The sequence below is a fragment of the Anolis sagrei genome, chromosome Y (genome assembly GCF_037176765.1).
Source record: "Anolis sagrei isolate rAnoSag1 chromosome Y, rAnoSag1.mat, whole genome shotgun sequence".
Classification (NCBI taxonomy): Eukaryota; Metazoa; Chordata; class Lepidosauria; order Squamata; family Dactyloidae; genus Anolis; species Anolis sagrei.
Genome location: NC_090035.1, coordinates 7,269,188 through 7,286,317, shown reverse-complemented (window position 1 = coordinate 7,286,317; position 17,130 = coordinate 7,269,188). Strand labels below are relative to the sequence as shown.

General features: G+C 40.9%; 1 protein-coding gene across 5 annotated transcripts in view; it reads left to right on the top strand.

Moving 5' to 3' along the window:
- The window catches only part of LOC132772495 (protein sidekick-1-like), a 1,018,253-nt gene that overhangs the window by 130,445 nt on the left and 870,678 nt on the right, over positions 1–17,130 (top strand). For all 5 annotated transcript variants that reach the window (XM_067461407.1, XM_067461410.1, XM_067461408.1 and 2 more), the window contains exon 3: positions 7,530–7,636. In XM_067461407.1, coding sequence (XP_067317508.1) covers positions 7,530–7,636 — 107 coding nt within the window. The remainder of the gene's footprint in view (positions 1–7,529; positions 7,637–17,130) is intronic.

Here is a 17,130-nt window from a genome sequence, read left to right as displayed (position 1 = left end):
AAAATAGACGTATTTTGAGTCAACTATTTTTGTTTCAATCAACAGGGACTGTGCTTCAACCAGTCCATAAAAATGAGATACATACACAATGGAAACCACTGATATTTACAGAACAGATTGTTCATGTTAATGGAACAGATTGGAAGGGCATGTCCCAGGTGAACAGAAGTTACAGAAAAGTACAAGTAGTCACTAGAGTTACAGAAAAGTTCAAGTAGCAATAAAAGGGACAGGAGAACAGGCTGCTAATTATTATAAATACAAGATAATCTCTAATATCAGGTATTATAATATTAACAATGCAAAGCAAACAGTGTACTGGTGCATAGTGCTACTATAGAGAAATGGTGCAGTGCCATACTTAAATGCTATTTGATCACTCAACGCTTTGACAAAATATAATACATGGGTTCCTTGGGTCATGATGAAAGGCGTATTTATTTTGCTTTGGGCTTGATTAACTTGTTTTGAACCCTTGAAGCGTTTATCTTTTCATAGAGGATGTGCATGGAAAGATAATCAAAATTTACAATAAAGCCTAAATAAATATGTTACTATGAATATTTCAGGTCTATTATTTATTTTTAATTGCTTGCCACAAACCAAGATGCACTTGGCATGTTTTTGTATTTATATGCAGGGAACTGCATTTAATCATTGGGAAGAAATCATTCCAGACAAAAAATGTATTTGTTTTTAGTTGGGAAGAGCTGGGGTAAATTCCGCTTTCACCTCAAAGGCAAGCAGCCTAATAAATTCTTGGAGATTTTGCTACATAATTTTATGTTGGTGCAAATTATTGAACCATCCAATTCAATTAAAATCAACATCAATGCTGTCATTGGCTTGCATAACAGATGATTTCCACCTCAAATCATTACCTAATTAATGTAATATTACAGGCTATCCTTAGTATGTTGTTAGCTCAGTGCTAAGAGAGATGAAATAATTCATATGGCATTTTGAGGTTGAGAAAATAAGTGCATCCGAATATTTTGCATCATAAATCAGGTACTACCAGTACTTGTGGGCTACTAAATATTTATTATGGCCAACCTATCCTGTTTTCTTTCCGAAATGTCAGGAGAGAATGCCTCTAGAACATGGCCATATAGCCCGAAAAAACCTACAACAACCCTATCCTGTTTTCTTTGGAATATAATATGGTGGACCAAGATCTGCAGGCATTGCTATTAATTAATATTATGTATTACTCAGCACAATGCTAACTTTATTTATGTATGTTTCGTGACTGCATAAAACTACGTAGTTTTATGACTGCATAAAACTACGTGGGGTTGCCTTTGAAGACGGCTCGGAAGCTCCAACTAGTCCAACGGGCGGCAGCCATGGTACTAACAGGAGCGGGGCACAGGGAGCACACAACTCCTCTGCTGTACCAGCTCCACTGGCTGCCGATTAGCTACCGGGCCCAATTCAAAGTGCTGGCGTTGGCCTTTAAAGCCCTAAACGGTTCTGGCCCAACATATCTATCCGAACGTATCTCGGCCTATCAGCCCACCAGGACCCTAAGATCTTCGGGAGAGGCCCTTCTCTCCATCCCGCCTGCTTCACGTGTGCGGCTGGCGGGAACGAGAGACAGGGCCTTTTCTGTGGTGGCCCCGCGGCTTTGGAATGCCCTCCCTATAGAGATAAGATCAGCCTCCTCGCTGATAGTATTTCGGAAAAAACTCAAGACATGGATGTTTGAGCAAGCATTCGGCTAATCCAATGCGATGAAATCTCTGATCAAGGACTGGCAATCACAGACAACGAAATTGGATTATGATTTTAATTTAAGAGATGCATTGGTCTGTATTGGTGGCCCAATACTGTGTATTGTATATGTATGTGTTTTATATTTTTAATTGGAATATTGTTGTTTTTAAATGTTGTAAACCGCAATGAGTCGCCGTTTTAGGCTGAGATATTAGCGGTATACAAGTGTAATAAATAAATAAATAAATAAATAAAACTCCAATTAGTTCAAAACATCAGAGCCAGATTGGTTACAGGAACATCTAGGAGTGAGCATATGACACCCCTATTAAAGTCACTCTACTGGTTGCCAGTTACAAACTGGGCAAAGTACAAAGTGTTGCTTTTGACCTTTAAAGCCCTACATCAGTGGTACTCAACCTGCGGGTCCCCAGATGTTTTGGCCTTCAACTCCCAGAAATCCTAACAACTGGGATTTCTGGGAGTTGTAGGCCACAACACTTGGGGACCCACAGGTTGAGAACTGCTGCTCTACATGTCTGGGGTCCAGGTTCCCAGATCATCTTTCCCCACACAATCCGCCCTTTAAGACACTGAGGTCCTCTGGCAGACGCTTCCTCCAACCCAACTGGCAACTGTCACCCAGAGGACCTCTTCATTGGCCCTGAAAGAAGATTGTGGAATGACCTACTGGAAGAGATTCAACAGCTAAAGGAGTTATCAAAATGTAAGACCCAACTGAAGACCCATCTCTTCCAGCAGGCCTACCCAGTCAGTCAATCAATAATGAGTTTTGATTTATTGCTTCTGTATGTTAAATTTGTATCCTGTTTTGTGTATGTATTTATATGTCTGTGCGTGTGTGTATCATAGAATCAAAGAGTTGGAAGAAACCTCATGGGCCATCCAGTCCAACCCCATTCTGCCAAAAAGCAGGAGTATTGCATTCAAATCACCCCTGACAGATGGCCATCCAGCCTCTATTTAAAAGCTTCCAAAGAAGAGGCCTCCACCAGACTCCGGGGCAAAGAGTTCCACTGCTGAACGGCTCTCACAGTCAGGAAGTTCTTCCTCATGTTCAGATGGAATCTCCTCTCTTGTAGTTTGAAGCCATTGTTCCATTGCGTCCTAGTCTCCAGGGAAGCAGAAAACAAGCTTGCTCCCTCCTCCCTGTGGCTTCCTCTCACATATTTATACATGGCTATCATGTCTCCTCTCAGCCTCCTCTTCTTCAGGCTAAACATGCCCAGCTCCTTAAGCCGCTCCTCATAGGGCTTGTTCTCCAGACCCTTGATCATTTTAGTCGCCCTCCTCTGGACACAATCCAGCTTGTCAATATCTCTCTTGAATTGTGGTGCCCAGAATGGGACACAATATTCCAGGTGTGGTCTAACCAAGGCGGAATAGAGCATGGGGAGCATGACTTCCCTAGATCTAGACACCATGCTCCTATTGATGCAGGCCAAAATCCCATTAGCTTTTTTTGCCGCCACAAAAATGGGTGTGTTTTTATCTATGTATATTATGTTTGAATGTTTTGACTTTGTTGTACCTCGCCTCAAGCCGTTAGAAGAGGCGGATAATAAATAAAATGTATTAAGATTCCTATTACAAGTGGATACATTTTCAGAGGTTGATAAATATATGCTGCAATGAGAATAATAGGTGAATGAAATAAATATTACTCTCTGGGGACGTGCCAATTTCACGACTTTATAAACTTTTGCATATTTGCAATTTCACAGGTGAAAATACCTGCTCGAAACACTGCATTCTAATGTTGCTGAAGCTGCACTCTAACTCCTGGTAGTTTGTCCTCTATCAATTAAAAAAGCCTTTGTTCTTTATGTTAAAGATATGCGATGGGAATGTAATTGTCCTGCAAGCTATTATCAGCAGTTCAAAAAGAAACTCATCAAGGTTTCCTTTTTTCTTCCCACACCCATTTTTCTTTTTGTCTTCATTTTCATTCATATAGGCAAATCAGGATGTGTATGTTTTTCTTTTACAACTCGTTTTTAATAAATAAAATTCTTTAGAAAGCAGACTTAAATCCAATTTCTAGTCCTATTTATTTATTTATTTATCGTGTCATCAGCAACCATACCATTGTATTACATTTCTAACAGAACAAAACAAACAAACAGATAAAAAAACCACAGATTTTGCAAGCTTGGTAGTTGATTAAATGTCCTTTGACCAGTATCTGGCCCCTTGGAGTGCTTCTGGTATTGCCGCAAGGAGGTCCTCCCTGGTGCATGTGGCAGGGCTCAGGGTGCATTACAGCAGGTGGTCAGTGGTTTGCTCTTCTCCGCACTCGCATGTCGTGGATTCCACTTTGTAGCCCCATTTCTTAAGATTGGCTCTGCACCTCGTGGTGCCAGAGCGCAGTCTGTTCAGCGCCTTCCAAATCGCCCAGTTTTCTGTGTGCCCAGAGGGGAGTCTCTCATCTGGTATCACCCACGGATTGAGGTGCTGGGTTTGAGCCTGCCACTTTTGGACTCTCGCTTGCTGAGGTGTTCCAGCAAGTGTCTCTGTAGATCTATGAAAACTATTTCTTGATTTAAGTCGTTGACATGCTGGCTGATACCCAAACAAGGGATGAGCTGGAGATGTTTCTGGCTTGGTCCTTTCACTATTGGCTGCTACTTCCCGGCAGATGTCAGGTGGTGCAATACCGGCTAGACAGTGTAATTTCTCCAGTGGTGTAGGGCGCAGACACCCCGTGATAATGCGGCATGTCTCATTAAGAGCCACATCCACTGTTTTAGTGTGGTGAGATGTGTTCCACACTGGGCATGCGTACTCAGCAGCAGAGTAGCACAGCGCAAGGGCAGATGTCTTCACTGTGTCTGGTTGTGATCCTCAGGTTGTGCCAGTCAGGTTTCGTATGATGTTGTTTCTAGCACCCACTTTTTGCTTGATGTTCAGGCAGTGCTTCTTGTAGGTCAGAGCACAGTCCAGAGTGACTCCCAGGTATTTGGGTGCTCTGCAATGCTTCAGTGGGATTCCTTCCCAGGTGATCTTCAGAGCTCAGGGTGCTTCTCTGTTCTTGAGATGAAAGAACAGAGTTCTGTCTGTGTTTTAGATGGATTAGGGATCAGCTGGTTTTCCCTGTAGTAGGCAATAAGAGCACCTAGAGCTTCAGAAAGCTTCTGTTCTACTATCTCAAAGCTCCCTGCTTGAGCGGTGATGGCACGATCATCAGCACAGATGAAACTCTCTGTCACTTCTGGCAGTGGCTGGTCATTTGTGTAGATGTTGAACATGGATGGAGCAAACACGCTCCGCTGAGGCAGGCCGTTCTTCTGTTTCCGCCATCTGCTTCTCTGGCCCTGGAACTCAACAAAAAAGCTCCGGTTTTGTAGCAGGTTTTCTATGAGGCGGGTGAGGTGGTCGTCCTTTGTGATATTATACATTTTTCTCAGGAGGAGGCGGTGGTTCACAGTATCATAAGCCACTGACAGGTCTAGTCCTAATTAGTGTTGACTCATTGAACCAATGGGAATTTACCAAGTGTAGTGATGCAAATTCCAGTTTTTCAAAAACACCTGATTTTAAGCAGCAGAATTTAATATCTACCAGTGATGTGGAAAGAAGGGTTGGTGAGAGGAAGGGAAGAGGGGCAGTTGAGGTATTGCAAGCCTAACACATTATATTATAATACCTTTTTAGTGGGGTATTTTCCAACAGCAACAAAGAGCCACCAGGCATAAAAGCAAGCCACTGGAGCAGATGTTGTTTACTTTATTTTTTAATTTGTAAATCATTAAGAGTTTCTACTTAAGGGCAGCCAATAATTAATTGAAGTAAAATATATTAAAATACTTCATTTCTGTTTACTGGCCAAAAAAGTTATGGCTATGTTTATGTGTTCCATTTCTTGTTGTGCAATTTGACCATAGGAATGTTATGTTGCTGAATATCTTTCCTGATATCATCCATATTAATGTTTTGCTTTTTCTCACCTGAAGGCAAGAAAGTATCTTTACTGCCTTGTAGATGAAGGAACATTGGGTGGTAGAAAATGTTCAAATGTGTATATAATAATTCTAAGCAAAAAGAAGCATTCAATCTGTCTTTTGAAAAGATGAAATCATAGAATCATAGAATCAAAGAGTTGGAAGAGACCTCATGGGCCATCCAGTCCAACCCCATTCTGCCAAGAAGCAGGAACATTGCATTCAAATCACCCCTGACAGATGGCCATCCATCCTCTGTTTAAAAGCTTCCAAAGAAGGAGCCTCCACCACACTCCGGGGCAGAGAGTTCCACTGCTGAACGGCTCTCACAGTCAGGAAGTTCTTCCTCATGTTCAGATGGAATCTCCTCTCTTATAGTTTGAAGCCATTGCTCCACGTCCTAGTCTCCAAGGAAGCAGAAATCCATGATAATTGAACATAGATTTTCTCGTTTACATTTATTTATTTATTTATTTATTTATTTATTTATGGGTAACATTTATCTGCCACCCTTCTCACCCCAAAGGCGACTCAGAGGGGCTTACAAGATATATATATATATACATGCAATATATTATATTATTAGCATAGTACAATATCTGTATTATATATTACTATATTGTACTATACCATTATATTGTAATATTATTAGTAATACTACATGTAATATAAAATATATAATTATAATATTGTATTATTAGTACTATATTGTATTACATTATAATATTATAAATATTATATGTATATACAATATATCATATTATATTAGTAAAGCACAAACACATACACATACAAATACATATATACACATACACAAGTACAAATACATATAAGCATACATAAACACACAAATATATACACATATCATCTGAGGTACACACACACAGACACTACATTTATGTACTAGGGGAACTCAAAGTGGTTTCGAATATTATAAAGGCAAAATTCAGTGTCGTACATACATGTGAAAACCAAAATATAATAGCATGACAATAGCATATGACTATATATTAACCTATATATTAATCAAATTAAAATATAAACAAAAAATAACATTTAGACATAAAGCATAAAAAATGAAATATTGATAATACAATAACATTTATATTAAAATCTATCTATCTATCTATCTATCTATACACACACACAAACACACACATATAGACCAGAACAGTACAAAACAAGGATGGAACATCATGGGGATGGGAACTAATGTGAAAAATTAGAAGAGTTTCATGAAAACATTTGAATATATTTATTTATTTATTTGATGCACTTATTAACCGCCATTCTCAGCCCTTACGGGCGAATATAGGTCTTGTTTGAGTACAGGTAGTTCCCAAGGTACAAACATCCAACTTAGAAATGACTCATAGTGACAAATGAAGGTTTGACAACAGGAAGTAGGAGAAATCTACCTCTCAGAAGGGAAATTCACTCCTATGGGGAAAAGGTGTCTCCATTGAAGCTTTAGCAACAATCTTTGTTTCCACAACAAACCACATTTTTCAAAATCCAATTATCAGGGATTGGATTGGGGACATAGACAGGAAAGCAAACATCACAGAGGTGTTAACCCTTCCTTAGGCTATTCAAAGCATATATGTGTGTTTGTGTGTATGTGTACACACACACATAGAGAGAGAGGGGCTGGAGATATACTTAATATGTACCTGTTCCAACTTACATACAAATTCAACTTAAGAGCAAACCCACAGAACCTATCTTGTTCATAACTTGGGAACTGGCTGAACTTAAGATAACATGTACTAAATAAATATAGATAATATTTGAGAATACCTACTGAAATTAAATGTGTTACAATTGCTCTGTCTCAATGCCTTGCAGGTATCTCATTCCATCCTTGCAAAGATCGGATGCTGGTTTTTATCAATGTGTCGTGAGGAACCGAATGGGAGCACTCTTGCAAAGGAAATCAGAAGTTCAAGTGGCATGTATGTATAAAAGTATTAATTCCAAAACGTCTTAAAAAATCCCATCGCATTCATGATAGTTATGCTGTGTATTATAGCCATCATTCCATAAACTAACAAAGGAAGAAAACTGTACCAGTTATAGATCTATAGGATCTATAACTGTACAGCTTTCTTCCATTGTCTAGGGCACAGGTGGGGGTCCAGTGTCCCTCCAGTGGTTGTTGGGTTTGAGTTTCCAGCTTCCTTGGTCATTGGCCATGCTGGCTGGTGCAAGTGAGAGTGAGAATCCAAAGGAGAATCATCATATCACAAAATCATAGAGTTAGAAGAGGTCTTGTGTTTCATCAGTTGCCAGGTTTGAGCACTCTTGTGGATTCTGTACAAATCTTTGAAATACAATGCTACCCTCTTTATTTATTTATTTAATTATCAGTATTTATATTCTGCCTTTCTCACCCCACGGGGGACTCAGGGCGGATTACAGTGTACATATACATGGCAAACATTCAATGCCATAGACACACAACATATATAGAGAGACACTCAGAGTATTGTTGAAGGCTTTCATGGCTGGATTCACTGGGTTGTTGTAGTTTTTTTTTGAGCTGTATGGCCATGTTCTAGAGGCATTCTCTCCTGACGTTTCGCCTGCATCTACGGCAAGCATCCTCAGAGGTAGTGAGGTCTGTTGGAAGTACAAAAAAGGGTTTATATATCTGTGGTCATTCCACAGATATATAAACCCTTTTTCGTAGTTCCTCATTCCAGCAGATAAAGGACTCTTGTCTGCTGGAGCTAGGTGTGAATGTTTCAATACACAAGCATGTGGACAATTTCAACAGAAAGGAGGAAACCATGAAAATGAGCAAAATCTGGCTACCAGTATTAAAGAGTAAGCAGACAGGGACATCTAATTACCTCTCAACAAAAGTTTGTTCCAGGCAGTCAGCCCATTGTATGCTAATCAAGGTGGTCAGTTCAAACATTCACACCTAGCTCCAGCAGACAAGAGTCCTTTGTCTCACCCTGATCATTCCACAGATATATAAACCCTTTTTCCTAGTTCCAACAGACCTCACTACCTCTGAGGATGCTTGCGATAGATGCAGGCGAAACATCAGGAGAGAATGCCTCTAGACCATGGCCATACAGCCCGAAAAAACCTACAACAACCCAGACACTCAGAGGCTATTTAACATTCCAGCTTCTGGCCACCAGGGGAGCTGTCACTTCCTCATTCCTTGCATACCTCCTTGAGATTTTTATGGCCTCATAAATCAGTTAAATTAACCTTCCCACAAAGTGGTACCTAATTTTATTACTTGGAAGATGCAACTGTCTTTTCAGCTGCAAAATTCGACAACAAGCTACACAGTTTTGGTCGGGAGCTCACTCCGACTCGGGCTGGCTTCGAACTCATGACCTTTTGGTCAGTAGTGATCTTAATGCAACTGACTCCCAGCCAGCTGCACCACAGTCCCTATCTTTTCTTTTTGAGCAGATCATATCCTTCAAATGTCTTATTTTCCTCATTGGAATCATGTAAATATAAATATATAAAATAGTAATTACCGTACCTTCCTGCACTGGGACTTCAACCCTGTTTATTTCCCAAACTCTGTTCATTCGTATATAGACATTTAGATTTGGTTTTTAGAGTTTGTACCTGACTGAGATATCATCAGGACTTAGTTTCAAGTCCTTTTGATCATATTCACCATGCGTTTCCCAAAGAAATCCTTCTGGCCTCCCTGTGAAGAATAAGCCATCTGTAGCCAATACTCTTTGATCTAAGAAGTGAAGATTGTGGCCCCAGAAGCCCAATTTCCAGGGCACAGATGTTCAAGCCTTGTTCTTGGCTGTAGAATATCTTTAACATGGGATGTTGGGATATTGTTGTTGTTGCATGCCTTCAAGTCATTTCTGGCTTATGGCAAGCCTAAAATGAATCTATTATGGGATTTTCCTAGCAAGATCTGTTCAGAGTGGTTTGCCTTGGTCTTCCTTGGAGGCTGAGGGACTGCGACTCTGTCAAGGTCTCCCAGTGAGCTTCTATAGCTCAGTAGGGATTTGAATCTGGTCTTCAGAGTGCTCAAATCACTACACTGTGCTGGCTCTAACATAAGATTAGGAATTTTACTTCATCAGATGTGTGTGTGTATATGCACACCATATATATCCCATAGATTAATCCTGACAAGACAGAGGTCCATCTGGTTGATCGTAAACCGAATCAGGGTATAGGGTGGCAGCCTGTGCTGGATGGGGTTACACTCTCCCTGAAGTCACAGGTCCGCAGTTTGGGTGTCCTCTTGGACTCATCACTTATGCTTGAAGCTCAGGCGTCGGCAGTTGCCGGGAGGGCTTTTGTACAATTGAGACTCGTGCGCCAACTGCGACCGTATCTTGTGAAGGTGGATCTGGCCAGGGTGGTCCATGCCTTAGTCACCTCCAGATTGGACTACTGTAATCCACTCTACATGGGGCTGCCCTTGAAAACGGCCCGGAAATTCCAACTGGTCCAACAGGCGGCGGCCAGGTTGTTAACTGGTGCTTCTTACAGGGAGAGGTCAACCCTCCTGTTTAAGGAGCTCCATTGGCTGCCGTTCATTTTCCGGACCCAATTCAAGGTGCAGGTGCTTACCTACAAAGCCCTAAACGGTTTGGGGCCCGCCTACCTGCGTGACTGCATCTCCGTATATGAACCCACACGATCCCTCGATCATCTGGAGAGGCCTTGCTCATGATCCCACCTACGTCGCAAGCGCGATTGGTGGGGACAAGGGACAGGGCCTTCTCCGTGGTGGCCCCTCGACTCTGGAACTCTCTCCCCAAGGACATCAGACAAGCCCCAACATTGGCAATCTTTAGGAAGAGCTTGAAGATGTGGTTGTTCCAGTGTGCCTTCCCAGAATAGGAAACTCCAAGCATCATGTCCCAAATGCATTTTACTAGAGATTTAAGATTGTCTGCACACCGCACCTATCTCCAAAAACCTATCCATTTCACCTGTCATGCCCAGCATTTTAAAAATTTTAATCATTACATTTGGCCCGGCCTTAGTTTTTAAATGTGTCATATTGTCTAGTGTTTATTGCTATTGTTTTAATGTTTATTGCTTGTTTTATGAGTTTATTTATTGTTTGTATTTTGTTATGTTGTTGTTTTATTGATGTGTTGGGCCTCGGCCTCTTGTAAGCCACACCGAGTCCTTCGGGAGATGTTAGCGGGGTAGAAAAAAAGGATTATTATTATTATATAGATATAGACCAGGGGTCCTCAAACTGTGGCCCGGGGGCCGGATACGGCCCTCCAAGGTCATTTACCCGGCCCTCGCTCGGGGTCAACCTAAGTCTGAAACAGCTTGAAAACACACAACAACAACAACAACAACTCTATCTCATCAACCAAAAGCAGGCCTACACTTCACATTGAAATACTAATAATTTTATATTTGTTAAAATTGTTCTTCATTTTAATTATTGTATTGCATTTAAGTGTTTTCCGAACTACAAATAAGATATGTGCAGTGTGCATAGGAATTCAATCATGTTTTTTTCAAATTATAATCCGGCCCTCCAACAGTTTGAAAGACTGTGACCTGGCCCTCTGTTTAAAAAGTTTGAGGACCCCTGATATAGACAGACAGATACATATACACATACACACATCATCGTATAAGGATTAATATGAATATGATAATTGTGATTTCCAAAATTTTATAAAGATCACCAGAGAAGGATAGGCTTTCTATGGCATAATAAAGCTGTGAAATTGCTAAGCCTGCACGTACAAAACACCTAAAATGAGAGGTCAGGCTTAATTTCAGCATTTGCACATGTGAAAATGAATGGCTTGGTTGACAACCAAATGCAGTGCAAACCAATCTCTGTAACCAAATGAGCCAACCCCTACAGGGCTGGCACGTCCGAACCTCTGATTGCAGAAACTGTCAAGTCTGACCTCGGATTAAATACTTGACTTTCACTTGGATATATGTGTTGATTCTCTCAATTACAGATGCCAAGATATGTGACTCGAATTGTGAGATACATCTGTTCTTACAGTCACTTCGGGTTTTTTTTTTTAAACAGACTTTTCTTCGCACTCTTTGAAAATAGGTTCCATCTGGTCCTTGAAAGATAAACACACAATCACACACAAATGTTGGTGTGTGTACTTAAGCTGTTAATTTGGTTGTCAAATTTCCTTAAAGATTCCTAGTAAATGATGTCACTGTTAAAGAGGTAATGCTTAGAATAAAATAAACATGTATGTATTTATTCATTATCCTAATTTCAGTTAGCAGACACTGATCCAGTGCAAGTGATATACTAAATATCATAATACTACTATATGTCAATTTTGTATCTGTGTTTGGTGCAAGTTTTTGTGCTTTTATCTATGTAATTTATTGTATGTTTTTGATTTTTATGTTTTTGATTGTGTTGTACTCCACCTCGAGCTATCAGGAGAGGTGGGCAATAAATAATATTTGTTGTTGATGATGATCAATATATTGTCGAAGGCCTTCATGGCCGGAATCACTGGGTTGTTGTAGGTTTTTCCGGGCTATATGGCCATGGTCTAGAGGCATTTTCTCCTGACGTTTCACCTGCATCTATGGCAAGCATCCTCAGAGGTAGTGAGGTCTCACTACCTCTAAGGATGCTTGCCATAGATGCAGGCGAAATGTCAGGAGAAAATGCCTCTAGAACATGGCCATATAGCTCGGAAAAACCTACAACAACCCGATGATGATGTTGTTACCTCTCTGCAAAGATCTGTCCATACGGGTAGAAAGTCAGAATATATCTACCTCTACACATAATAAAAGCGAATATATATGTGTGTTTATGTGGCAGGAGTGTCCACTTGGACATACAAGTTTCCATCTCCCCAAGGAGTGGCTTACATGAGGCCAAGCTCGACAACACATCAAAAGACAAAAGCAATAAGCAAATAAAGCAATACAATTAATATAAATCACATATATAATAACAGACAAGGATTTAAAAACCTATGGCTGGGCCAAATGTAATAGTTTAAAATTTAAAAAATAAATGCAGGGCATGAACAGAGGTAGGATGTATCTGGTAAGAGGGTTTTTAAAAGAAATAAAGGGAGAGCAACCCAATGAGTAATAAAAGTGCTTCTGAGGACATTTTGCTGGGAATTATTTCCTTATTATGGGAAGGCTGAGCGAAGGAAGAGAGATGCTTTTGAACGGTGGTGTTGGAGGAAAGTTCTGAGAGTGCCTTGGACTGTGAGAAGATCCAACCAGTCCATCCTCCAGGAAATAAGCCCGGCTACTCATTGGAGGGAAGGAGACTAGAGACAAAGTTGTAGTGCTTTGGCCACATCATGAGGAGACAGCAAAGCCTAGAGAAGACAATTATGCTGGGGAAAGTGGAAGGTAAAAGGAAGAGGGGCCAACCAAGGGTAAGATGGATGGATGGCATCCTTGAGGTGACTGGACTGACCTTGAAGGAGCTGGGGGTGGTGACGGCTGACAGGGAGCTCTGGCGTGGGCTGGTCCATGAGGTCACGAAGAGTCGGAGATGACTGAACGAATGAACAACAACATTTCCTTATTCAGGGAAGGCATACTAGAACAGCCATGTTTTCAGGCAATGGGGACAATTTCCTCCTATATTTCCCCCTTCACATGGGGACAATTTCCTCCGATATTTTATGTTTTTCCTCCAACATAGACATCTCAGTATTTCTTACTCTTTCCATTGGTGTGGAATTTGCATGGCCTTTCCCACTGTCTCTCCCATAACCCTTTCCTACTCTTCTCTATGAAACACAGCAAATAGAGATAAACTGATCAGCAACTGAACATACTGAAGGGGTTTGGGGGACTGACTTAACGTGATGGAAGTTGTAGTTCATCCTGCACAGACAATGAACTGGACCACATTTGGCACACAGAACCCCTATGACCAACATCAAGTTGATCTTGGTGTATAGAAGTTGTAGGTACTGGGATGTATAGTTCACCTGCAATCAAAGACCACTATGAACCCCATCAGTGATGGACCTAGAACTAACTTGGCACATAGATCCCCCATGATGAACAAAAAATACCGGAGGTCTTTGCGGGGGATACATAGGAGTTATCATTCACCTACAACCAGAGAGCACTGTGAACTAAATCTGGACAAAACTTGGACACATATGGCCAAGTTTGAATTTTTGGGAATTGCAGTTCACTCACATCCATGTGTATTTTCTAATTGGAGTATTAATAAAGCAAACAAACAAAAAAACAAAACAAAAGCAAAGACTTTTTTTTCTAAAAAATAATGTTCCAAATCATAGAATCATAGAATAATAGAATCAAAGAGTTGGAAGAGACCTCATGGGCCATCCAGTCCAACCCCCTCCTGCCAAGAAGCAGGAATATTGCATTCAAATCACCCCTGACAGATGGCCATCCAGCCTCTGTTTAAAAGCTTCCAAAGAAGGAGCCTCCACCACACTCTGGGGCAGAGAGTTCCACTGCTGAATTGCTCTCACAGTCAGAAAGTTCTTCCTCATGTTCAGATGGAATCTCCTCTCTTGTAATTTGAAGCCATTGTTCCGCGTCCTAGTCTCCAGGGAAGCAGAAAACAAGCTTGCTCCCTCCTCCCTGTGGCTTCCTCTCACATATTTATACATGGCTATCATATCTCCTCTCAGCCTTCTCATCTTCAGGCTAAACATGCCCAGCTCCTTAAGCCGCTCCTCATAGGGCTTGTGATCCAGACCCTTGATTATTTGAGTCACCCTCCTCTGGACACATTCCAGCTTGTCAATATCTCTCTTGAATTGTGGTGCCCAGAATTAGACACAATATTCCAGGTGTGGTCTAACCAAAGCAGAATAGAGCATGGGTAGCATTACTTCCCTGGATCTAGACACTAGGCTCCTCTTGATGCAGGCCAAAATCCCATTGGCTTTTTTTGCCACTGCATCACATTGTTGGCTCATGTTTAACTTGTTTTGCACGAGGACTCCAAGATCTTTTTCACATGTACTGCTCTCAAGCCAGGCCTCATTGTCCCCCATTCTGTATCTTTGCATTTCGTTTTTTCTACCTTAAGTGTAGTATCTTGCATTTGACCAAACTGATATTCCCTAACAATGAAAAACAAAGAATTCATTTTTCAAATAACCTGGGCATCACCGGGTACTCAAGCTAGTATTAAATAAATACATGTACAAAATAATGTTTAGATATTCAATAAGCATATTGCTCCTGCTTAATATGTATTTGCTTCACCTTTCCTGTTCTGGTGCCATTAGAGTGCAGAAATGTGTACTTTGCATTTTCCATACTTAGTATATTGAAGTTGAAGGAGCTAACTTGTGCCACTAAGGAAATATCTCCAACTTTGGAATGCTAAGCCCACGGAAGGATGGGAAGGGCTCTTCCCATGGAGCAGAGATTTCTTTGCTTTACTCAAGTTTATGGCCATGTGTTTGGTGGGATGCTCTGCCACCACATTTCCATGTGATCATTTCATTGTAGGAAAGACAAGTGGAAATCTTTCAGGTAAGATGAAGTTTCACTATTTGTTTATCCACCACACGTCTCTGTCTGAGGCTTTGATTACTGTTCCTCGGGGCACTTAGCTGGAAGGTCAGCCACAGTGCCTGTCATTTGATAAATGGCAGGAAGATAAAGTGGGTGAATGGAATTCTTTATTAGACATGACCATTTAGTGGGAAGTGATTAAATGGAGAAGAGAGGTATCATGAGAGAAAACGTGCTGGATTCATTTTCCCTTCAGTTTAATATTAGCATCAAAAATAATAATAATAATAGCGTGTAATGCAGTATAAATTGGCCAAGCAGCCATTAACTCATCTAGCCAACCATTATTATCATTATTATTCTATCCTCCAACAGATACGGATTCAAAAGTGTGATGGAATGATGGAATGGTTCAGTTTTTAAATTACTTCATCAATATTGGACAAGGGTAGTGTAAACATAATGGCAGGGAACTCTTAACTGCCTTCAAGCAATCTAGAGTAAGACATAAGGTTGCGTAGCTCTTCACTTCCAGCCTGACTGTCTTCTGAAGCATGAATTCCCTTTGGCCTTAATCTTTGCTAATCATTGTATGGGGCCCAACATTAATTAAAGTTAATGGATTTTCTCTTAACCAGGATTTGAAAACAGCTTCAGTGCCAGCTCCTCATTAATAGAGGAGCAAATGGGAGTTCAGATGTCCACTCTTTGGTCACCCTTTTATTGATTTGGAATTAAAATTTTGCACCTTTTTGTACTATAATTTATCAAGAAAAATGCCAAAAGTGGGGGTTATAGGATCAGCATGTCAGGAACATAAACTATCCACTGTAGATTTTACCTATCGCCAAGAAAGACAGCAAGCTATGAGTTGTTCTAGATCAGGCATGGGGAAACTTTGTCCCTCCAGGTGTTTTGGAGTTCAACTCCCACAATTCCTAACAGCCTACCGGCTGTTAGGAATTGTGGGAGTTGAACTCCAAAACACCTGGAGGGACAAAGTTTCCTCATGCTTGTTGAAGATCTTCAAAAAAAAATTCAACCAATCTGCAAGTGTAAAAATCTTTTATATAATCTTTATCCCAGTCTTTCTGTAAGTTCTCTTGAGAAGACAGGTTTACATCTCTCATTTTATAAGATCCCTAGTTTTGTAAAATCATCAGAAGCTTCCATTATAAGTTTTAGAGATTTATGGTGGAAGACAACCTTTCTTTGTAGAAATGCCAGAAGTTTAGTTTCTGCACAGCCCAGTGCATTTAATGTATTGTCAAAGGCTTTCATGGCCGGAATCACTGGGTTGTTGTAGGTTTTTTCGGCCTATATGGCCATGGTCTAGAGGCATTCTCTCCTGATGTTTCGCCTGCATCTATGGCAAGCATCCTCAGAGGTGGTGAGGTCTGTTGGAACTAGGGGAAAGGGTTTATATATCTGTGGTATGACCAGGGTGGGACAAAGGACTCTTGTCTGCTGGAGTGTTCTTGCCATACATCAAGGGAACTACTGACCGCATAGGGAAGCTGATGAGGAGACACAACATACAAACTATCTACAGACCCACCAAGAAAATCCAACCAATGCTACGTTCAGCAAAGGACAAGAGGGATCCTCTCACTTCTGCAGGAGTCTACCGTGTACCATGCAGCTGTGGGCAAGTCTACATAGGGACCACCAAATGCAGCGTTGCCCAAACACGAATCAAGGAACATGAAAGGCACTGCAGACTACCTCAACCAGAGAAATCAGCCATAGCAGAGCACCTGATGAACCAACCTGGACATAGCATTTTATTTGAGAACACAGAAGTGCTGGACCACTCTCACAACCACCATGTCAGACTACACAGAGAAGCCATTGAAATCCACAAGCATGTGGACAATTTCAACAGAAAGGAGAAAACCATGAAAATGAACAAAATCTGGCTACCAGTATTAAAAAAAACTCTAAAATTACAACAGCACAACAACAGAGAGGAAACAAACAAGGACAT